The 23,986-nt window shown below is 40.2% G+C and overlaps 1 protein-coding gene across 3 annotated transcripts in view; it reads left to right on the top strand.

Moving 5' to 3' along the window:
* Window positions 1-23,986, top strand: part of LOC140716570 (mitogen-activated protein kinase-binding protein 1-like) — a 137,595-nt gene that overhangs the window by 66,846 nt on the left and 46,763 nt on the right. For all 3 annotated transcript variants that reach the window (XM_073029409.1, XM_073029408.1, XM_073029410.1), the window contains exons 12-19: window positions 168-259; window positions 4,121-4,246; window positions 6,739-6,809; window positions 8,490-8,611; window positions 11,047-11,122; window positions 18,744-18,855; window positions 20,138-20,201; window positions 20,428-20,550. In XM_073029409.1, coding sequence (XP_072885510.1) covers window positions 168-259; window positions 4,121-4,246; window positions 6,739-6,809; window positions 8,490-8,611; window positions 11,047-11,122; window positions 18,744-18,855; window positions 20,138-20,201; window positions 20,428-20,550 — 786 coding nt within the window. The remainder of the gene's footprint in view (window positions 1-167; window positions 260-4,120; window positions 4,247-6,738; window positions 6,810-8,489; window positions 8,612-11,046; window positions 11,123-18,743; window positions 18,856-20,137; window positions 20,202-20,427; window positions 20,551-23,986) is intronic.

The raw sequence follows: 23,986 nt of genomic DNA, 5'->3' as shown, positions 1-23,986 counted from the left end.
TATTTGTAGTCCTGACTGGCAAATGTTGCTTCTCCCAGTCATACTTGGAAAAATAGAGGGCTGGGGGCTGATGGGTATTTAAGTGCGACTGTGTTGTGTAACCAGTAGAGTTTTATATTAAACACAATAGTCTAAAACATGGTAAAGTGTTTTTCTTTTGTTTTCAGAATTTTTGATCTGCAGTTCTTGGATGAACTAATGAAAGTTGAAGCTCATGATTCTGAGATCCTCTGTCTTGAGTACTCAAAACCTGAAACTGGTGAGCAATTGTACAATTTACTTTCAACTGCTTACTGATTATTGAGTTTGCAAATGCTTAGTCTTTTTGTTTGAAGGCAGCTGCTATTTGTCTCTCCCACTGTCTGTAGGGAAAGGGCCTGGGTACTGAAGAGGAGTAGCTGTCACTCCCAAACAAGCAAAATTGATTTTTAAAAAAACAAAGCCTCCAAACTCTGTATACATACCTTAAAACTCTTATGATGAATCTTAAATGTCTTAAAGCTACTATGACTCATCATTGTCTGAGACATCAACAAAACCATGGCGACATATAATTTAAGACATGTTTACTTATTAAATGTTTCATGGAAATGAATTTCTATGGAAGCTGAATTTGAGCATCCTAATTACTGCCATCTTTTATTTGTTTTATAACAGCATGTAAACCAAGGTATTAACCAGAATGTATCTAACTGAACTAATCTTATTGAAGACTAATCACTGTGCACTTTGTCTTCCTTTTTAAAATTTCTCCTTTTCACCTCAAAATTTCTTCGAACTAATCTTCAGATCCAAAAGAAGGCTGTTCAACAGTTCAGCAGCTGAAAGCTATTGATCAAGCTGTTCATATATTTGATTTTGTGCATGTCCTGAGGCCGAGTTCCTTTATGTCATTAACTTGTTCAAGAATGCATGTGGTAAGATGAGCCTTGAACTTGATATATGCAATGCAGAGGTCATCTGTCAACCTGCCCCGTTTATGTCTCACTAACCATTGGTGGTAAATAGAGAAGCCCTGAAAATGTGGACAACTATCAATATTCTGACATTCATCTCTCAGTCAAGACGCATTCATAAAATTCAACAGTTTTAAGTGAGGAATGGAGTATTCCTCGCTTAAAAAAAAAAATCAGTCTGCTGAGCAGCTGAGATCCTTTCCCTTCCGTATGCTTCTGAGGCATGGACCAATTATAGCCGACATCTCAAGGCACTAGAAAATACCACAAAAATCTTTTATGTTGCTGGAAACATAAGCAAGCCAATGCCAATGTCCTCTTTCCAGGTTAACATCTCCAGCACCAAGGCCTTAGTTACTCGATCAGCTATGTCGGTCTGATCACAATGTTGCTGTGCCCCTGAAACAATGCTTTTCTGGGGTATTTTATAGGAGGAGGTACCTAATGGATAGAAAATGATTTAAGGATGTCCTTAAAGGTTTTTCACAGACTCCTGGGAGCCTCTGGCCTATGTCTGTTACAGTGGAAGAGGAGCATTCTATATAGAATTGTGAATCTCAAGGCCAAGAATTCAGTGCACACAAAATCCCATGTAAGCAACAGAGGAGCACACTGTCTTGCAGACTAACAACCTACTTGATCTGTCGGTTGCTACCTGTTCCATTTGTAGGAGAGCTACATAACCAAGAAAAGAAAGTTATTTTTGATCCTGAGAGACTGCCTAAAAAGAGGAACTGGAATGAACTTTGATCAGATTGCGTGGGCTGTGAAAGAATTTTCTGGACATTGATGCTGCAGAAGTTTTGCTTTTATTTAAACATAAGGATTAGGAAAGGGGTAGGCCACAAGCAGATGATAAGATCATGACAGATTTAGATAGATAGATGATAGATAGATACTTTATTCATCCCCATGGGGAAATTCAACTTTTTTTTCCAATGTCCCATACACTTGTTGTAGCAAAACTAATTACATACAATACTTAACTCAGTAAAAAATATGATATGCATCTAAATCACTATCTCAAAAAGCATTAATAATAGCTTTTAAAAAGTTCTTAAGTCCTGGCGGTTGAATTGTAAAGCCTAATGGCATTGGGGAGTATTGACCTCTTCATCCTGTCTGAGGAGCATTGCATCGATAGTAACCTGTCGCTGAAACTGCTTCTCTGTCTCTGGATGGTGCTATGTAGAGGATGTTCAGAGTTTTCCATAATTGACCGTAGCCTACTCAGTGCCCTTCGCTCAGCTACCGATGTTAAACTCTCCAGTACTTTGCCCACGACAGAGCCCGCCTTCCTTACCAGCTTATTAAGACGTGAGGCGTCCCTCTTCTTAATGCTTCCCCATTTTGATTCCCCATTCCCATTGTAACATTAGCCAAACACGCAATTTCACAGGGAAGTAACAACGCAATCAATTACTGAGGAAACTGATTGTAGAAGTCTACTGTTTTTATTCTGGGTAATTAATCCTTGAGAATGCAGGCGCCCACACCTGTGGTGTGGTGTCTGAAGCCACACTTGGCCATTCGTGTGATTCTGCTCAGATCTCTGTGACTTTTGCAGAAGCAGGTCTTCATAATACTTGAACAGACTTTCAAGGTGCGAAATCCAGCAATGGCAATCCAATTTTGATATGTGCTCTTGTGTTCTTGACCCAAAATTGGTGTAAGAGTGATTTTTTTTTGTCGACTATTAAAATCAATGAGAAGAAACCTCAACGATAGTTTTTATTTTCCATGCTAATTATTTCTGCTGTTCCACATCTAATTACTCTTTGAACAAATCACCAAAAAGGTTTGTATTTAACCTTACCTTAAACGTTGTTTTTCAACAGCCTGCTACCATTTCTCATGTTGCATGTAGTGTAAATCAATAACTTTTACAAATGTGTTTTTCAATGTACAGTGGATTCCCCTGACATATTGGGACCAGTACATTTCTACCCAATTTAGTGAATGCCCCAATTAGCTGAAGTTTCATGGAAATAGTTAAAAAGACAAGCTACAGTTTAACTGAGTAACAAATTATGTAACATAGAAAACCTACAGCACAATACAGGCACTTCGGCCCACAATGCTGTGCCAAACAGGTACTTTAGAAATTACCTAGGGTTACCCATGTATTTAAATGAAATGGAGAACAAATTAGAACACTACCAGTACAACTGTTTTCTAGTCCGTTAGACCAGGAGAGTTTTTAAAGTGGCAAAGCTATTGCACGGGGCAGTTACACTCATCCTCGGAAGTGGTATGTGTAGTTGTCTCTACTGGAGTCTTCCTTGGTTGAAATAGATGACCATGTCTTCTGTATCTTGTCATGCCCTTCACTCTCCACGACCATTGCAGATCCGCCTTCCTAGTGGTTGGATCTCACTGTAGATCTCATTTGCCCACTCCCCCGGAGCCGACTTTGCATCCTAGGACAGGCATGTCCCTACCTCAGCAAAGTATGAGACCCACAGGCTACTCTCATCTGGTTTAGCCCCCCCCGTCGAAGTAATGTACCGAGGTGTGGCTGCTGTTGCATACAAACAGCTACATGGAGCCACAGGTGAGAGCTGAGTGTCTGGTATGGACTAAAGGTAACATTTAAGATTATTTTCAATACCTTCAAATTATTTAATAGTTCCTAACTTGTTGAAGTAGTGAAATAATTTCATTTTCATTCCCAGCTGTTTCTGGTATCTCCACTCCGGAATGCTTGAAACTGCAGTGAGCAAAACAGTTCTGAATTGTCTTGCTGCTTATTTCTCACCAACTATAGTGGAAAAAATTCACTGCTTCTTGAACACATGCACACATGCAATTAACACTAAATATTTCGCTGTAAACCCAGTGTAGTGTCTAATGGCCACACAAGCGCATGCAATTGACATTAGTGAGAAACTGTTTGGTAACAGCCTCGTGTCCCAATTAAGCAGCATAGTGTCCCAAATAAATGAAGGAAATCCCGGCTATTCTCACGATTAGGTTTTGTAATTTGAGTTGTCCCAAATAAGTGGCTGTGTTGATTAACCTATGACCCGATTAACTGGAATCCACTGTATTTGATATTAATATTCAATAACTTCAAATAATTTCAGTGTTTTGTCATTTTTCTCTAATAATTTTCAGTCCCTTGTTACTGTATATTTTAACACATTTATTAAATTTTTATTAAGGATTGAAGTTGTTAGCAACAGCAAGCAGAGACCGTCTAATCCATATATTAAATGTGGACAAACAGTATAGCCTGGCACAGACACTAGATGACCATTCCTCTTCAATTACTGCTGTGAAGTTTGCAGGTACTTTAAACAATATATCTGCTTCATTATATTGCATTGAACTTAATTCCTTTATATGTTCATTCCTTCACTTCTGTTCTGGTGGTTTTAACCTATTAATAAGGTGTTCTAGTCACTTATTATTTCTTAGACCTGGGTTATTAAACCAAGTAGTGTATTGCTTGTCTGGCTCTTCACTTAAAGGAAAGAAATTAAATTACAAGAATATACCATAGGTCCCTTAAGCCTGTTGTGGATTTCAGTGAAATCATGGCTGACATTCTACATGCATTTCTTTCTAACTTCACTCAGTTTCCTTATGACAACAGTATTGCTTTATAAGTAGCTAGTTGAGCATCTACAATAGTTTGGTGAGAGAATTCAAAAAGATCCTTGCTCCTCATTACTCCCATTTTGTGGCTATGAGTCCAGAAAACCTATTTCCAATGTGTTTTTATAATTGGCCCATGGAGTTCAATACAGAAAAGTGTAAGGTAATGCAGTTTAAAAGATAGGTCTTGAAGGTAGAGTACAAGGTTAATGGCAGAATTCTTAGTCTTGAGGGGATTACAGATCTACACCTGAAGGTTTTTCTGTTCCTCCACAAAGTTGCCACACAAGTTGATAGGTGATTAAGAAGGCGTGTGGTGTGCTGGCCTTCATTAGTTGGGAGATCGAGTTCAAGAGCTGCGTGTAATGTGGCAGCTTTAGAAAACTGGTTAGACCATATTTGGAGTATTGTGTACAGTTATGGTCACCTCATTGTAGAAAACCTACAGGCCCTTCGGCTCACGATGCTGTGCCAAACATACTTATTTTAGAAATTACCTAGGGTTGCCCATAGCCCTCTATTTTTCTAAGCTCCATGTTCCTATACATACTCTCATAAAAGAGCCTATCATATCTGCCTTCACCACCATCGCTGGCAGCACATTCCATGCACTCACCTCTCTGCATAAAAGACTTAACCCTGACATCTCCTCTGTACCTACTTCCAAGCACCTTAAAACTGTGCTCTCTTGTGTTAGCCATTTCAGCCCTGGGAAAAAGCCTCAGACTATCCACACGATCATTGCCTCTCATCTTATACATCTCTATCAGGTCACCTCTCATCCTTCATTGCTCCAAGGAGAAAAGACTGAGTTCACTCATCCTATTCTCATAAGATATGCTCCCCAATCCAGGCAACATCCTTGTAAATCTCCTCTGCACCCTTTTATAGTTTCCACATCCTTCCTGTAGTGAGGTCACCAGAACTGAGTACAGGATTCCAAGTGGGGTCTGATCAGGATGCTGTGTAGCAGTGGAGTTACCTCTCAGCTCTTAAACTCGATCCCATGGTTGATGAAGGCTAATGCACAGTGTGCCTTCTTAACCACAGAGTCGACCTGTGCAGCAGCTTTGAGTGTCCTATGGACTCAGACCCCAAGATCCCTCTGATCCTCCACACTGCCAAGAGTCTTAATTCTGCTATCATATTTGACCTACCAAAATGAACCACTTCACACTTTTCTGGGTTGAACTCCATCTGGGAGGTTGAATGATCTGGGAGGTTGAAAGGGCTGGGAGAGCTGTCCTATCACTAGTGGCTAAAAAAGTGATCTGTATTCTCTGGAGCTTAGAATGAAGGGTGATGTTACTGTAGTATAAGATTCTGAGGAAGCATGACAGTGTAGGTCTTGGGCTATTTCCACTAGTGGGAAAGTCCAAACAAGCCATTGCTACAAAGTAAGAAGATGATCATTCAACCTGGGCTGGAGATTTTCATGGAAGATGGTGAATACCTGGTTTTTGGGGCTTGGGTTTACCAAGGCACTTAGCTCTGGAATTACCTTGCTGTAATATTTCACCTCTATCTCTTGTAACTTACATGGTCCTAACTGACTTTATTGTGGTTTGATGTATTTTTATGTTACTGCTGTTGAATGTTAAATATTTTTATATAGGATTTTTAATGAACTTGTTGAAAGTATTAACATGGAATATTAGAGGACTCATTACATTTTGTTTTGAAATGTGCTTTTAAAATCTATTAAAGCAGGTACTGTATTGTTGTGCAGTTATAAGATGTTGGTTATGGGTTCATCGTGTATTTTTTAATCCATACTGAGAATAAAGAGTATGTAATAAGACCTACAAAATTATGAGGTGTATAGATAGGGTAAAAACACGCAAGGTTTTTCTACTGAGATTGGGTGAGACTACAGCTAGAGGTCATGGGTTAGGGGGGCCAAGGTGAAATTAAGGGAACATGAAAGGGAACTACTTAACCCAGGATGGTGAGTGTGTGGAACAAGCTGCCAGCGTAAGTGATGGATGTGGGATTGATCTCAACATTCCAGAGAAAGTTGGATAGGTAAATGGATGGGAGAGATATAGAAGGCGCAGCTTGATGAGACTAGGCAGAGTAATTGTTTAGTATGGACTAGTTGAGCTTTAAGTCCCAGTCACTCCACATATTATGATGCAGATTGTTGATAACCTTATTGTGTTTTGTTTATTTTCTTCTGCAGCCAGTAATGATATTGTTAAAATGGTTAGTTGTGGAGCTGATAAAAGTATCTACTTTCGAACTGCACACAAGGTAAACCTTATTAGTTTCTTTTCTTTTAATCATTTCCTTTATAGTTTATGCATGTTTTCTCTGGTGGTTTGCCGTTATGTTCAGTTTGGTTACAATGCTATCAGAAAGATGCCATCAAACTGGAAAGAATGAAGAGAATATTTATGAGGACGTTCCTCAGACATGAAGGACTATGTTATGGAGAGAGGTTGAGCAGGTTGGGAATTTTTTTTTTCATTGGAGCATAGGAGAATGAGGAATGATCTTATGGTGGTGTATAAATTCATGGAGATTCAATAGGAGAATAAGGGATGATCTTCTGGAGGTGTATAAAATGATGCATGTTCAATAGGAGAATGGGAAATGATCATAGGGGTGTAAAACTCCTTATTGATCAACACATGAACTTCTTGACTTTCTGGGAGACATAGATAGATAGATACCGTAGATTCCGGATTTTAAGCCGCTACTTTTTTCCCACATTTTGAACAGCTTTGAACTTTGCGGCCTTTAATCCGGAGCGGCTAATACATGATTTTTTTCATGCCGCCTCGTAAACATTTTGCCTCATAACAGTAGACCAATAAAATTGATGAGTAGTTCACAGAGGTCCAATGAAATTGTACGATAAATCAAGCGCACTTTCACAATTAAATTATTGTAAATCAGTCATTTGTACTCACCCTCATCAACATGGAAAACACTCGAAGCATTGTGCTGCCTTATGGCAGTTATTTAGTTTATAATATTTTCGCTTAGTAATTCATTTTCTAGTTAAAGTTAGAAGAGTTTTAACTATATTTGTTTTCTGTACTACATCGCGGGATGCTATGACGTCACACCCGGTTTCGCGGTGTCTTGTGGGAAAAATGCCAGTTTGCGATAAACGGAAAGGAGGGGGGAGCGCATTACGCGAGCGGCTTTGGATCTGAGCGAACGCTGCTTTTAAGTTAAAGGCGATCAATAACTTTTCCTGGTAGGCTGCAGTATATATATTTTTTACCAGTCGTTAGGAGATATTGGAATGTTGTTCAGTAAAGAAGTATACGCAACGTATATTTAAAAGTAGCCGCGTTACGGGCACGGTTCGAAAAAAAGCATTTGCAATATGTATTTGTTTTTGTTACCATATGGATTTAATTAAAAGTTAAAAAATCCTCACGTGTAATATCTTTCTGTGTAAATATCTCATATTACAACGTGGGACACCTGCGGCCGAAAATCCGGTGCGGCCTTTACAATTAAAAAATTGATTTTATTTCTAAAATTAGAGCCAGCGGCTTTTAATCAGGTGCGCTCTGTAGTCCGGAATCTACGGTACTTTATTCATCCCCATGGGGAAATTCAACATTTTTTCCAATGTCCCATACACTTATTGTAGCAAAACTAATTACATACAATACTTAACTCAGTAAAAATATGATATGCATCTAAAAACACCCTCTCAAAAAGAATTAATAATAGCTTTTAAAAAGTTCTTAAGTAGTTTACTTAAATACATTGAGTCCTAACTCCGGCACTTTAACATATCTTACTCCTGGCGGTTGAATTGTAAAGCCGAATGGCATTGGGGAGTATTGATCTCTTCATCCTGTCTGAGGAGCATTGTTCTTTTCCTCTTTTTAATGTTTGTATCCATCAATATGTTGATTTTGTTTTGTTGAGTGTGGGTAATAGTTTCTTTAAATTTTCTTTTGACAGTCTGTCGATGGAGTTCTGTTTACAAGAACTCATCATGTTGTTGGAAAGACAACCCTGTATGACATGGATGTTGATATCTCTCAGAAATATACAACTATAGGCTGCCAGGACAGAAATATTAGGTAAGTTTCTTTCTTTCAGAGGGAATAGTCTTAATTTTTTTGTATGCTATTACATCAGGGTTCCCAATTCAGATGCTATAATTTAAATTCTTTTGAGAAGGTAAGGTTATAAAATGAATATCATAGAAAGAGGTCTTTGTTTATTGTGTCCATGTTGATCAAAAGTAGGTGCTATCCAACTTCTACCAACTGTCCAGATCTCGACCTGCAGATCTGCAGGACATTCCTGTTCAAATACATCTAGTAACCATGTAACAATTACAGCATGGAAACAGGTCATCTTGGCCCTTCTAGTCCGTGCTGAACGCTTACTCTCACCTAGTCCCACTGACTCGCACTCAGCCCATAACCCTCCATTCCTTTCCTGTCCATATACCTATCCAATTTTACTTTAAATAACAATACCGAACCTGCCTCTACCACTTCTACTAGAAGCCTCGTTCCACACAGCTACCACTCTCTGAGTAAAGAAATTCCCCCTCATGTTACCCTTAAACTTTTGCCCCCTAACTCTCAACTCATGTCCTCTTGTTTGAATCTCCCCTACTCTCAATGGAAAAAGCCTATCCATGTCAACTCTATCTATCCCCCTCATAATTTGAAATACCTCTATCAAGTCTCCCCCCCCCCCCCCCCCCCAATTTGCTACGCTCCAAAGAATAAAGACTTAACTTGTTCAATCTTTCCCTGTAACTTAGGTGCTGAAACCCAGGTAACATTCTAGTAAATCTTCTCTGTACTCTCTCTATTTTGTTGACATCTTTCTTATAATTCACTGACCAGAACTGTACACAGTACTCCAAATCTGGCCTTACCAATGCCTTGTACAATTTTAACATTACATCCCAACTCCTATACTCAATGCTCTGATTTACAAAGGCCAACATACCAAAAGCTTTCTTTACCACCCTATCCACATGAGATTCCACCTTCAGGGAACTATGCACCATTATTCCTAGATCACTCTGTTCTACTGCATTCTTCAATACCCGACAGTTGTATGTCCTATTTGGATTATTCCTACCAAAATGTAGCACCTCACACTTATCAGCATTAAACTCCATCTGGCATCGTTCAACCCACACTTCTAACTGGACTAAATCTCTCTGCAAACTTTGAAAACCTGCTTCATTATCCACAAAGCCACCTACCTTAGTATCATCTGCATACTTACTAATCCAGTTTACTCTTACCAAAGTACATTAATGAAGGCTTCTGCCTCAGTCCTTCATTCAAGCAGTGAGTACCACACTGGCGAAAAATATTTTTTATTTCCTCACTAATCATTTCACAATTACTTTTAAATTTCTGTTCCTTGGATTTTGATCATTCAGCTAATTGGCATAATTCCCTTTTTGAGGCCCCTCATTATCTTATTTGTCTCATTTTAAGTCTCCCCTCGGTTTCCATTATTGCAAACAAAAACAGCTGTTTTTCCTTGTAACCAGTCCGGGCAATATCTTTGTAAATTTTCTGTGTACCTCTCCAGTGCAGTCGCAATTCTTTTTTACCTCTGTACTCTAACTGTGACCTGACTAGCTTGATAATTCTATTATCAACTCCTAGCTTTTATGTTCTGGGGTTGACTTATAAAAGAAATCATCTTGTATGCTTTTTATTGGCCACCTTAGTTTGCCTGTTATACTTTTTAAGGATCTGTGGATGTATATTCCAAAGTCCTTCTGTTGCCAATTTTGAATACCCTTGCCCTGTTGCACCTCCCCTTTGCATTACTCATACTTTCGTGCTGTAAAATTTTATTTCCCACTTTGGCCGGCTGACCAAGTGATCTATAAGACCATAAGACGTAGGAGCAGAACTAGGCCATTTGGCCTATCAAAACTGCTGTGCTATTCAGTCATGGCTGAGTTATTTTCCCATTCAACTCTAACCTCCTGCTTTCTCTCTGTAACTTTTGATACCCTGACTAATCAAGAGCCTATTAACCTCCACTTTAAATATACCCAATGACTTGACCTCCATAGCCATCTGTGGCAATGAATTCTACAGATTCACCACCCTCTGGCTAAAGAAAATCCTTCTTTACTGTCAACCAAAAGACTAGCTTTGGTATCATTTGCAATCATTATTATGCACTGTGTAGGAAGGCAGAGATCTGCTGTCACATCCCAAATGAGTTTCCAGAAACCTATTCATTTTAGTGTCTGAGCTGTGTACACCTTAAATTACCAGGTATGTTAGTTCATTTTAACTAGGGTATCACTGTTACCAGCATTCAAGCTCTCTAGCCATAGACTCTACCAGAAATACTGAGAATCAGGCTGAACTATAACGATGCATTGTTAAAAAAATAAAGTCTCCAGCATGTAGGTAAGTTATTTTTCCACACCTATAGAACAGTACCTTTGAGAGGAGAAAAGTAAGGAGATACAAGAAAATTCACTTGGTTTTTTTTCCTCTTTTCAATTTTGCAGAATATATAACATCAACAATGGAAAGCAAAAAAGATGCTTCAAAGGTTCACAGAGTGAAGATGGGATCCTTCTCAAAGTAATCTCAAAATTATGTTCAGAATTTTTTCTGTTATCAATTGGGAGCTGGCTGTCTTGTGCGTGGTTAATACGAAATGACAAAACCTCATACATGTCCTGACTTTGACATCTCACCAATAAAAGTTGAGACCAGGGAAAGGAGAGAACATGAGACATGCAGCAGAATTAGGCCTATCCCTGTACATCGAGTCTGCTCTGATATTCCATCATGGCTCATTTATTATCCCTCTGAAATCCATTCTCCTGCTTTCTCCCTGTAACTTTGATGCCCTATCTAATCAAGAACCTATCAAACTCCCCTTTAAATATACTCAGTAACTTGTCCTCCACAGCCATCTGTAGCAGTGAATTCCACGGATTCATTACCCTGTAGCTGAAAAAGCAATTCTCCTCATCTCTATTACAAATGGATGTCCCTCTATTCTGAGACTGTGACCTCTGGTGGTTGTAGGCTCATACACTTGGAAACATCTACCACTTCCACTCAATCCAGACCTTACAATATTGAATAGGTTTCAATGATTCATTCCCCTCCCCCTGCCCCCAATTCTTCTAAACTCCAGCAGGTACAGGCCCCAAGCCATCAAACACCCCTCATGTTAACCCTTTCATTCCCAGAATCATTCTCATGAAGCTCTTCTAGACCTTCTACAATGCCGGCATTTCCTTTAGATAAGGGGACCAAAACTGCTCACAGTACTCCAATTATGGCCTGTCCAATGCCTCAGCATTACATCCTTGCTCTAATTTTCTAGTCCTCTCAAAATAAATGCCAATGTTGTATTTGCCTTTTTTACTACCAGTTCAGCTGGCAGGTTATTCTTTGGGGAGTCCTGTGCAAGGACTCCCAAGTCAGTTGGTTTTTAAAGCTTCCTAATCCTTTACCTTCCTACTGATTTTTGCAATATTTTGCTTTTGGGCTGTCTTTAACTTCCCTTGTCGGCCACGGTTGCTTCATCCTCTCTTTAGAATATTACTTCATCTTTGGGCTGCCTCTCTCCTGTGCCTTCTGAATTGCTCCTAGAAACTCTAGCCGTTGATGTTCTGTGGTCATCCCTGCTAGTGTCCCTTTCCAATCAACTTTGGCCTGCTCCTCTCATGACCCATTAATTCCCCTAACTCCACTTTAATACTAATACATCCATTTATACTAAAACTAATACATTTATCTTCTCCCTATCAAGCTGCAGGGTGAATTCTATCATATGATCACTGCCTCCCAAGCTCCCTAATCAAATCTGATTCTTTACACCACACCCAATCCAGAATTGCCTTTTCCCCTACTGGGCTTGATGGCAAACTGGTCTAAAAAGCCACCTTGTAGGCACTTTACAAATTCCCTCTTGGGATGCAGCACCAGTCTGATTTTCTCAATTTACCTGCATATGGAAATCCCCCATGACTATCATAACGTTACCCTTTTTCTCTCTCCTGTTGTAATTTACAGCCCACTTCTTGGCTGATGTTTGGAGGCCTGTACATATCTCCCATCAGGGTCTTTTTACTCTTACAGTTTCTTAACTTTACACACAAGGATTCTACATCTTTTGATCTTATGCCAGCACTTTCTAACATAGAAAACCTACAGTACAATACAGGCCTTTAGGCCTACAAAGTTGTGCCAAACATGTCCCTACCTTAGAAATTACTAGACTTGCCCATAGCCCTCTATTTTTCTAAGATCCATGTACCTATCCAAAAGTCTCTTAAAAGACCCTATCGTATTCGTCTCCACCACTGTTGCCGGCAGCCCATTCCACGCACTCACCACTCTGAGTATAAAAAAAAACTTATCCCTGACATCTCTTCTGTACCTACTCCCCAACACCTTAAACCTGTGTCCTCTTGTGGCAACCATTTCAGCCCTGGGAAAAAGCCTCTGACTATCCACATGATCAGTGCCTCTCATCATCTTATACACCTCTGTCAGGTCACCTCTCATCCTCCGTCGCTCCAAGTAGAAAAGGCCAGGTTCACTCAACATGTTCTCATGAGGCATGTTCCCCAATCCAGGCAATGTCCTTGTAAATCTCCTTTGCATCCTTTCTATGGTTTCCACATCCTTCGTTTAGTGAGGTGACCAGAACTGAGCACAGTACTCCAAGTGGGGTCTGACTAGCGTCCTATAAAGCTGCAACATTACCTCTCGGCTCCTAAATTCAATTCCACGATTGATGAAGGCCAATACACCATGTGCCGCTTTTACCTCAGAGTCAACCTGCGCAGCTGCTTTGAGCTTCCTATGGACTTCCCCAAGATCCCTCTGATCCTCCACACCACCAAGAGTCTTACCATTAAAACGATATTCTGCCATCATATTTGACCAACCTAAATGAATCACTTCACACTTATCTGGGTTGAACTCCATCTGCCACTTCTCAGCCCAGTTTTGCATCTATCAATGTCCCACTGTAACCTCTGATAGCTCTCCACAGTATCCACAACACCTCCAACCTTTGTGTCATCAGCAAACCTACTAACCCATCCTTCCACTTCCTCATCCAGGTCATTTATAAAAATCTCGAAGAGTAAGGGTCCCAGACTAGATCCTTCAGGCTGGAGACTGACCTCCATGCAGAATATGACCCATCTACAACCACTCTTTGCCTTCTGTGGCCAAGCCAGTTCTTGATCCACAAAGTAATGTCCCTTGGATCCCATGCCTCCTTACTTTCTCAATAAGCCTTGCATGGGGTACCTTTATCAAATGCCTTGCTGAAATCCATATGCACTACATCTACTGCTCTTCCTTCAACAATGTATTTAGTCACATCTTCAAAAAAATTCAATCAGGTTCTTAAGGCATGACCTGCCCTTGAAAAAGCCATGCTGACTATTCCTAATCATATTAAACCTCTCCAAATGTTCATAAATCCTGCCACTCAGGGTCTTCTCCATCAACTTACCAACCACCAAGGTAAGACTCACTGGTCTATAATTTCCTGGGTTATCTCTACTCCTTGAATAAAGGAACAACATCCACAATCCTCCAGAACCTCTCCCGTCCCCATTGATGATTCAAAGATCATTGCCAGAGGCTCAGCAGTCTCCTCCCTCGCCTCCCACAGATGGGATATATTTCATCCGGTCCTGGCGACTTATCCAACTTGATGCTTTCCAAAAGTTCCAGCACATCATCTTTATTAACATCTGCATGCTCAGACTTTTCAGTCTGCTGCAAGTCATCACTACAGTCACCAAAGATCCTTCTCCATAGTGAATACTGAAGCAAAGTATTCATTAAGTACCTCTGCTATTTCCTCTGGTTCCATACACACTTTCCCACTGTCACACTTGATGGGTCCTATTCTTTCATGTCTTATCCTCTTGCTCTTCACATACTTGCAGAATGCCTTGGAGTTTTTCTTAATCCTGCCCGCCAAGGCCTTCTCATGGCTCCTTCTGGCTCTCCTAATTTTCTCCTTAAGCTCCTTCCTGTTAGCCCTATAATCTTCTAGATCTCTAACATTACCTAGCTCTCTGAAGCTTTTGTAAGCTTTTCTTCTTGACTAGATCTATTGCAGCCTTTGTACACCACGGTACCAGTACCCTACCATAACTTCCCTGTCTCATTGGAACGTACCTATGCAGAACTCCACACAAATATTCCCTGAACATTTGCTACATTTCTTCCGTACTTTCCCTGAGAGCATCTGTTTCCAATTTAAGCTTCCAATTTCCTGCCTGATACCCTCATAATTCCCCTTACTCCAATTAAATGCTTTTCTAACTTGTCTGTACCTATCTCTCTCCAGTGCTATTGTAAAGAAGATGGATTTATGATCACAGTCTCCAAAATACTCTACCACTGAGAGATCTGACACCTGACCAGGTTCATTTCCCAATACCAAATCAAGTACATCCTCTCCTCTTGTAGGCTTATCTATATATTGTGTCAAGAAACATTCCTGAACACACCTAACAAACTCCACCCCATCTAAACCCCTTGCTCTAGGGAGATGCCAATCGATATTTGGGAAATTAAAATCTCCCATCACGACAGCTCTGTTATTATTCCACCTTTCCAGGATGTTTCCCTATCTGCTCCTCTATCCCTGTTACTATTTGGGCGGCCTATAAAAATACCCAGTAAAGTTATTGACTAAATCTCCTGTTCCTAATCTCCACCCACAGAGACTTCGTAGACAGTCCCTCCATGATGTTCACCTTTTCTGCAGCCGTGACACTGTCTGTGATCAACAGTGCCACGCCCCCACCTCTTTTGCCTGCCTCCCTGTCCTTTCTGAAACACCTAAAACCTGGCACTTGAAGTAACCATTCCTGTCCGTGAGCCATCCAAGTCTCTGTAATGGCCACCACATCATAGCTCCAAGTACTGATCCACGCTCTCAGCTCATCCACTTTGTTCACAACACTCCTTGTGTTAAAATAAACGCATCTCAAAACCTTCGGTCTGAACACGTCCCTTCCCTATCACCTGCCTATCCTCCCTCAGAAAATGTCTCCTAGCTTTCTCTATTTGTGAGCCAACTGCCTCTTCCTCAGTCTCTTCAGTTTGGTTCTCTTTCCGCCCCCCCCCCCACCCCCACCAACAATTCTAGTTTAAACTCTCCCCAGTAGCCTTAGCAAACCTCCCCTCCAGGATATTGGTCTTCCTGGGATTCAAGTGCAACCTATCGCAATATCCAGAAATCTGAATCCCTACCCCCTGCTCCAATCCCTCAGCCACACATTTATCCTTCACCTTGTTCTATTCCTATTCTCACTGTCGTGTGGCACAGGCAGTAATTCCGAGATTGCTGCTTGCGGTCCTGCTTCTCAACTTCCTTCCTAACTCCCTGCAGTCTTTTTTTCAGGACCTCTTCCCTTTTCCTACCTATGTCACTGGTTTCAATATATACCACGACCTCTGGCTGTTCTCCCTCCCACTGCAGGATATCTTGGACGCAATCTGAAATGTCCCCGATCCTGGCACCTGGGAGGCAAACTACCATCCGAGTTTCTTTCCTACCTCCACAGAATCACCTAATTCTAAGTCCACAGAATTCTAAGGACGTAATTTGATTTTTTTTTAACCTATAGAGTCACCCCACCCCCTCTGCCTACCTGCCTGTCCTTTCGATACTGTCTGTATTCTTGGATTTTTAAACTTCCAACTATGAGTATCTTTTAGCAAGGTTTCAGTGATGTCCACAACATCATGCCTGTCAATCTCTAACTGTGCTGCAAGATCATTTACCTAATTTTGTACACTGTGTGCATTCAAATGTAACACCTTCATTCTTATATTCATCACCATTTTTTGATTTTGCCCCCATGTTACATTTCATCTCATCCACTGACTGCAATTTTGCCCAATTGTCTCCCTGTCCTTCCTCACAAACTTACTACACTCTGCATATATTGTATACCAACTGCCCCATCAGAAATTCCATCATTCTGTTCCCATCTCCCTGCCAAATCAGTTTAAACCCTCCCCAACAGCTTTAGCAAACTTGCCTGCAAGGATATTGGTCCCTCTCAGGTTAAGATGTAATCTGTTCTTTTGTACAGATCATACCATCCCCAGAAGAGATCCCAATGATCCAGAAATCTGAAACCCTGCCCTTTGCAACAATTCCTCAGCCACACATTAATCTGCCCAATTGTCCTATTCTTACTGGTGTGTGGTACTGACAGCAATCCAGAGATTACTATCCTGGAGGTCCTGCTTTTCAGCTTTTTACCTAGCTCCCTAAATTTTCTCTTTAGGACTTCCCCCATTTCTGTCCTATGGTGTTGTACCAATATGTACCAAGACCTCAGGCTCCTCATCCTCCACTCCCCCCCCCCCCCCCCCAAACAGTATCTAAATCAGTTTACTTATTTTTGAGGGAAATAGCCACAGGGGTACTCTACACCAGCACTATTCCCTTTCCTGACACTTACACAGGTACTTGTGTCCTGCAACTTGGGGATGACTACCTCCCTGTAGTTATTATCGAACACTTCCTCATTCTCAGATATGAGCTGAAGCTCATCAAACTGCAGCTCCAGCTCCTTAACATGCTTGGTGCATTACCTACAGGTACATCATCAGGGAAACTGGAAGTCTCCCAGACTTCCCACAAGACCCAATGCCCTGGATTTTGCAATCAGTGAAAAATAGATTTCAGAATAAATAGAAATTAGCCTAGTTGGAAGTTGAGGGCATTGTTGAGAAGCATCAACCGCACTTACTTAATCACAGCATCTTTCTAGATCTGCTGCCAATAAATGTGAGAGAAGATGGAAGAGTAAGGATGCTCACAGTCACGTTTGACAGATGTTCATATTTAAAAGAAATTGCAAATACTAGAATATAAAAGCAAGGATGTAAGGTTGAGGCCTCACTTGGAGTATTGTGAGCAGTTTTAGGCCCCTTATCTCAAAAGGGAGAGGGTTCGAAGGAGGGTCACGAAAATGATTTCATTTGAAAAACAAAAGTTTAATCCTGGAGAGTGTTTGATGGCTCTGGGGCTGTATTCACTGGGATTCAGAAGAATGAGGGGTGACCTAATTGAAATCTATTGAATGGTGAAAGGCCTTGATAGAGTGAATGTGGAGAAGACATTCCCTATGCTGGGAGAGTCTACGAACAGTGGATACAACCTCAAAGTAGAGGGGCATCCTTTTAGAAAGGATGAGGAAGAAATTTCTTTAGCCAGTGAGTGGTGAATCTGTGAAATACTTTGCCACAGGCACCTGTGGAGGCCAAGCCTTTATGTATATTTATGGCAGAGGCTGATAGATTCTTGAATTGGTCAGGACATGAAAGGGATACAGGGCGAAGGTAGGTGATTGAGGCTGAGAGGAAAAAATGGATCAACCATGATGAAATGGTGGAGCAGACTTAATGGGCAAATGGCCTAATTATGCTCATACATTTTATGATCTTGTGGATTGTTCATTTTCTGCAGGAATGAGAGGAAAAGCCTGGGAATGCGGCTAACTAAATAATTTCCCAGAAAAACTTGTATGGTTTGGTGAATGGGCACATATACTTTGCTTTGTTGTTTTCTCGCACATAATTGAGAAAGGATCCTATTTATATAAACATAGTTTAGAAGAGCACAGCTATTTTTGAAGACCACCAAAGTCGTCCCCATGGTGTTCATTGCATGGTGTTTTGTGTATCCCAGTGCTTTGCACTTCAATATAACCATGACATTGCTTGTCATCTTCAGAAATTTGCTTGTATTCCTGGGGTTCTAGATATTCAGTCATCTGGTTCCATGAACTACAGTTCTGTTCCTTGCCTCCATTCCTGTCTATTTCAAAATAGAAAGTATGCTGAAGCAAATGGACAACCCTTAAACCAAAGGGTAATGTGGACCGCTCTCTGCTGCCGGAATAATGAAGGCACTTGAATATAAGGGAATGAATAAAATGTCTATTGTTTTAACAGTTTTAGAAAGATTTAAAATGAGCATTAAAAATAAACAAGTGCAATTTCTTGATCAACAGCTAGGAAAATGGATTCAAGTCCCAAGTTGTGCTGAATGATTGCTTCCTATGCAGTGAATTACTCATTTCTGTGATTTTTTTTCATACTATCTGCATTGTTACCAGTGACTCTTGAATTAATTTATTTGGTCTATGGACTATTTTCTTAGGAGATTGTCTGTTTTCAATTTTAGGTTCAAATGGATCCTTCTGGAACGTTCGTAGCAACTAGTTGTTCTGACAAGAATATTTCTATCTTTGACTTCTACACTGGAGAATGTGTAGCCAGCATGTTTGGACATTCAGGTAGTCAAACTTATAAACAGTTAACAACTTGTATTCAGTCTGGTACTAAATTTGCTCTCATTCCTTGAGTCCCATATTTTGCTTTCTCCTCATGAAATATCTGGTGATCTTGTGCGTTCTTGCTTAAATTGTTTGAGGTTTGAGTACAAAGAGCAAGTCTAAGCTGAACGTCAATTGGAAATTACTTCCATTTACTCATCTGCATCTTTTTTGTAAATATGAATTTTTAAGGAAAGATATGGGATTCTATAATGTCTGTAAATGAAAAGAATTTATGATTTAAAAGAATAAGTGTGACTAAGTTTGACTGGTACAAATGTGAACAATTGCAATCAAAATTTTTAGCATTGAATTTTTACAAATACAAAACCACCAAAAAAGACAGATGTAGGTTATGTGGCCCTGTCGTTCAATATGACTGCCCCAGTTCCTGTGTTCTTCTACAATTAGTGAAAACCTATCTCAATCTCTGTCCTGTGATCTCTCCTTCATATCTTGTGCTTCAATAATATAAAATCACTTGTCATTGTAAATGGCAAAGAATACAGATCCATCTACTTTAACTGTCAATTAATTCAGGGTTTTTCTGTCTAAGCTGCTGACTATGTTCAGCATTCTCTTTCCAGGTTTCCAGCAACTTGTCGTGTTCTGTATCTCAGCGCTAGCATTACTTTCTTTTCACTAATGTTCCCTTTCATTTCTCTGTTTACATTTCTAGACAGATCAGCTGCGATTCAGCATTCCTTCACATCGCCCCACCTTCATTTTGCTCAGTTTACAGTACCAAGATTCATATCATTCAGATAGTTTCCATCTAGTCACAAAACCCTTTTGCCTTATTGATCCCTCCCCTTCTCTGCAACTTCAAACCTTCTTTCTGCTTTATTGTGGATGTGATGAAAAGTTACCAATCTAAACTGTTGACTGTTTCATTGACCCCAGATGTTACCTGATCCCCTGAGTATTTATTTTTTCAAATTTCTAGTACCTGCATATATTTTTTTTGTGCTTTGCTTTTCAGCTACTGAAACGTACCAGGATTTCAAAGCTGTGATGGAATGTAGTTTCTATCCTTATTGTATGTTCATCTGGAGAGTAGGGGAGGGGGGCATAGGTGTTTAGAGTTGACAGGTAACTAGTTTGTGCTGCAATTCACAAAGTATTTTGCCTTCCCTGAAAACAGTTGTATTATTTTGAATTGTACATTTCCCAATTACAGAATATCGCATATAGCTTGCAAATCACACAATATTTCATATTAACTTTTATCCTTCTGTTTTAGAAATTGTAACTGGCATGAAATTTACTCATGATTGCAAATATCTGATAACAGTATCAGGAGACAGGTAAATACTTTCTGCCAAATCTGCTCATTGTGATATAAACAGAATTATTGAAAGGCCTTATTTTGTAAGCCAGCACCACATGTACAACTGTCACTAAAAAGACTGTCATGTTGTACTTTTTTGATTATGAAACATTCCCCCTATCTTCTATTGATTAAATCTGTGTATCACATTATTATATCGTAAGTATATTTTCAGAGTGCTAAACTTTACTTAAAATCCACAGTTGCATTTTCATATGGCACTTGGACCCTGAGTTGACTGCATGCATGAGGCATCGTCTATTTCAAATTAAACAGATTGCTAAAAAGGACAAGACATTTGGGACCAAGGTTCCTGCACCAATAAGGTATGTTCAAAATTAAAACTGTAAGCTTGCAAAGTGCTTCAGAAAATCAGATGGATTTCAAGTATTTTTAATTTTGGAGATTGTAAAATTTGATCCAAAACTTGTGTGGATGGCACCATTCACAGATGTCTGCTAATACTGTATTGAACATTAATTTAAATACACAAGATTAGGCGCCTATAATTTGTAACTTTTAGTCTCTTGTGGTGACGTACAGCTTAGAACAATACAGCAGAGGATCAGGCCCTTTGTACATAGAAAATTTACAAGGATGTTGTTGGCATTAGTGGATCAAAGTTGTAATTGTAGATTGATTAGGTTAGAACTTTATTCCCTAGAATGTAGAAGATTGAGAGAAGATATGATAAGATGTCTACAAAATTGAGAGGTATAGATTAAATGCAAGCAGGCTTTTTCCGCTGTGGTTGGGTGAGACTGCAATTAGAGGTCATGGGTTTAGGGAGAAAGGTAAAATATTTAGAATCTGTTAGAATCTTTATGTTCCTGTTAGGTTGAAAGGAAAGGTTAAAGGTTTGAAAGCGCCATGGTTTTCAAGGGATATTAGAAACTTGGTTCGGAAAAAGAGGGATGTCTACAATAGATATAGGCAGCATGGAGTAAAGGAATTGCTCGAGGAATATAAAGAATGTAAAAGGAATCTTAAGAAAGAGATTAGAAAAGCTAAAAGAAGATACGAGTTTGGTTTGGCAAATAAGGTGGAAGTAAATCCAAAAGGTTTCTACAGTTATATTAAAAGCAAGAGGATAGTGAGGGATAAAATTGGTCCCTTAGAGAATCAGGGTGGTCAGCTATGTGTGGAGCCGAGGGAGATGGGAGAGATTTTGAACCATTTCTTCTCTTCGGTATTCACTAACGAGAAGGATATTGAATTGTGTAAGGTGTGGGAAACAAGTAAGGAAGTTATGGAACCTATGACAATTAAAGAGGTGGAAGTACTGGCGCTTTTAAGAAATTTAAAAGTGGATAAATCTCCGGGTCCTGACAGGATATTCCCCAAGACCTTGAGGGAAGTTTGTGTAGAGATAGCAGGAGCTCTGACGGAGATCTTTCAGATGTCATTAGAAACGGGGATTGTGCTGGAGGATTGGCGTATTGCTCATGTGGTTCCATTGTTTAAAAAGGGTTCTAGAAGTAAGCCTAGCAATTATAAACCTGTCAGTTTGACATCAGTGGTTTGTAAATTAATGGAAAGTATTCTTAGAGATAGTATTTATAATTATCTGGATAGACAGGATCTGATTAGGAGTAGCCAGCATGGATTTGTGCGTGGAAGGTCATGTTTGACAAACCTTATTGAATTTTTTGAAGAAGTTACGAGGAATGTTGACGAGGGTAAGGCAGTGGATGTAGTCTATATGGACTTCAGCAAGGCCTTTGACAAAGTTCCACATGGAAGGTTAGTTAAGAAGGTTCAGTCGTTAGGTATTAATGCTGGAGTAATAAAATGAATTCAACAGTGGCTAGATGGGAGATGCCAGAGAGTAGTGGTGGATAATTGTTTATCGGGATAGAGACCGGTGACTAGCGGGGTGCCTCAGGGGTCTGTTTTGGGCCCAATGTTGTTTGTAATATACATAAGTGATCTGGATGATGGGGTGGTAAATTGGATTAGTAAGTATGCTGATGATACTAAGGTAGGAGGTGTTGTGGATAATGAGGTGGGTTTTCAAAGCTTGCAGGGAGATTTATGCCAGTTAGAAGAATGGGCTGAACGTTGGCAGATGGAGTTTAATGCTGAGAAGTGTGAGGTTCTACATTTTGGCAGGAATAATCCAAATAGAACATACAGGGTAAATGGTAGGGCATTGAAGAATGCAGTGGAACAGAGAGGTCTAGGAATAACAGTGCATAGTTCCCTGAAGGTGGAGTCTCATGTAGATAGGGTGGTGACGCTGGCCTTTATAAATCAGAGCATTGAGTACAGAAGTTGGGATGTAATGTTAAAATTGTACAAGGCATTGGTAAGGCCAAATTTGGAATATTGTGTACAATTCTGGTCACTGAATTATAGGAAAGATATCAATAAATTAGAGAGAGTGCAGAGACGATTTACTAGGATGTTACCTGGGTTTCAGCACATAAGTTACAGAGAAAGGTTGAACAAGTTAGGTCTCTATTCATTGGAGCGTAGAAGGTTGAGGGGGGATTTGATCGAGGTATTTAAAATTTTGAGAGGGATAGATAGAGTTGACGTGAATAGGCTTTTCCCATTGAGAGTAGGGGAGATTCAAACGAGAGGACATGATTTGAGAATTAGGGGGCAAAAGTTTAAGGGAAACACGAGGGGGTATTTCTTTACTCAAGAGAGTGATAGCTGTGTGGAATGAGCTTCCTGTAGAAGTAGTAGAGGCCAGTTCAGTTGTGTCATTTAAGGTAAAATTGGATAGGTATATGGACAGGAAAGGAGTGGAGGGTTATGGGCTGAGTGCGGGTAGGTGGGACTAGGTGAGATTAAGAGTTCGGCACGGACTAGGAGGGCCGAGATGGCCTGTTTCCGTGCTGTGATTGTTATATGGTTATTTAAGGGGAACTTCTTCACTCAGAGGATGGTGAGAGTGTGGAACAAGCTACCAGCACAAGTGATGGATGCAGGGTCAATTTCAACATTTAAGAGAAGTTTGGATAGGTACATGGATGGGAGAGTTACGGAGGGCTATGATGCAGGTCGATGGGACAGGCAGTTTAAGTGGTTCTGCACGGACTAGCTGGACTGGGAGGCCCGTTTCTGTACTGTAGTTTTCTATGACTCTAATATTGTGCTGAATTAAGTAAATTAGTAATTGAATAGCCAACTAAACTAATCCCTTATGCCTGCACAATATCCATATCCTTCCATTCTTGAAAGTACCTAATGTATCTGCCTCTACCACCACCCCAGGCATCACATTCCAGGCACCCACCACTCTTTTTTTTAAAAAAAAAGCACATTTGCCCCTCACATCTCCTTTGAAATTACTCCCTCACTTTAAATGCATCCCTCTGGTATTAGACAATTCAAACCTGGGAAAAGATACTGTTTTGTCTGCTCTATCTATGCCTCTCATAATCTTATAAACTTCTATCAGATCTCATCTCAGCCTCTCACTCTAGAGTAGAGGTTGCCAACCCATCGATCGTGATTAACTGGCCGATCTTTGATCGATCCCGAAAAAAAATGAAAAATAAATAAACAAATACAGTTGAGAGATTGTTTTCAGGTTGCGGGGTTTTAGTTCCGTTCTTTCTGCCCGGTATGCATGTGTGTAGCTCCCCTGTTGTGCACTACACAGTGTACTTCAGTGGTCCCCAACCACCGGGCTGCGAGGAAACGATATGAGTCAGCTGCACCTTTCCTCATTCCCTGTCACGTCCACTGTTGAACTTGAACGCACGCGAGATCATCAGCCGCCGAAACGCAGTGATACCCTTGTGCCAG

Source organism: Hemitrygon akajei, chromosome 25, assembly GCF_048418815.1.
Source record: "Hemitrygon akajei chromosome 25, sHemAka1.3, whole genome shotgun sequence".
Lineage (NCBI taxonomy): Eukaryota > Metazoa > Chordata > Chondrichthyes > Myliobatiformes > Dasyatidae > Hemitrygon > Hemitrygon akajei.
This window is presented reverse-complemented; position numbering and strand designations above follow the sequence as displayed.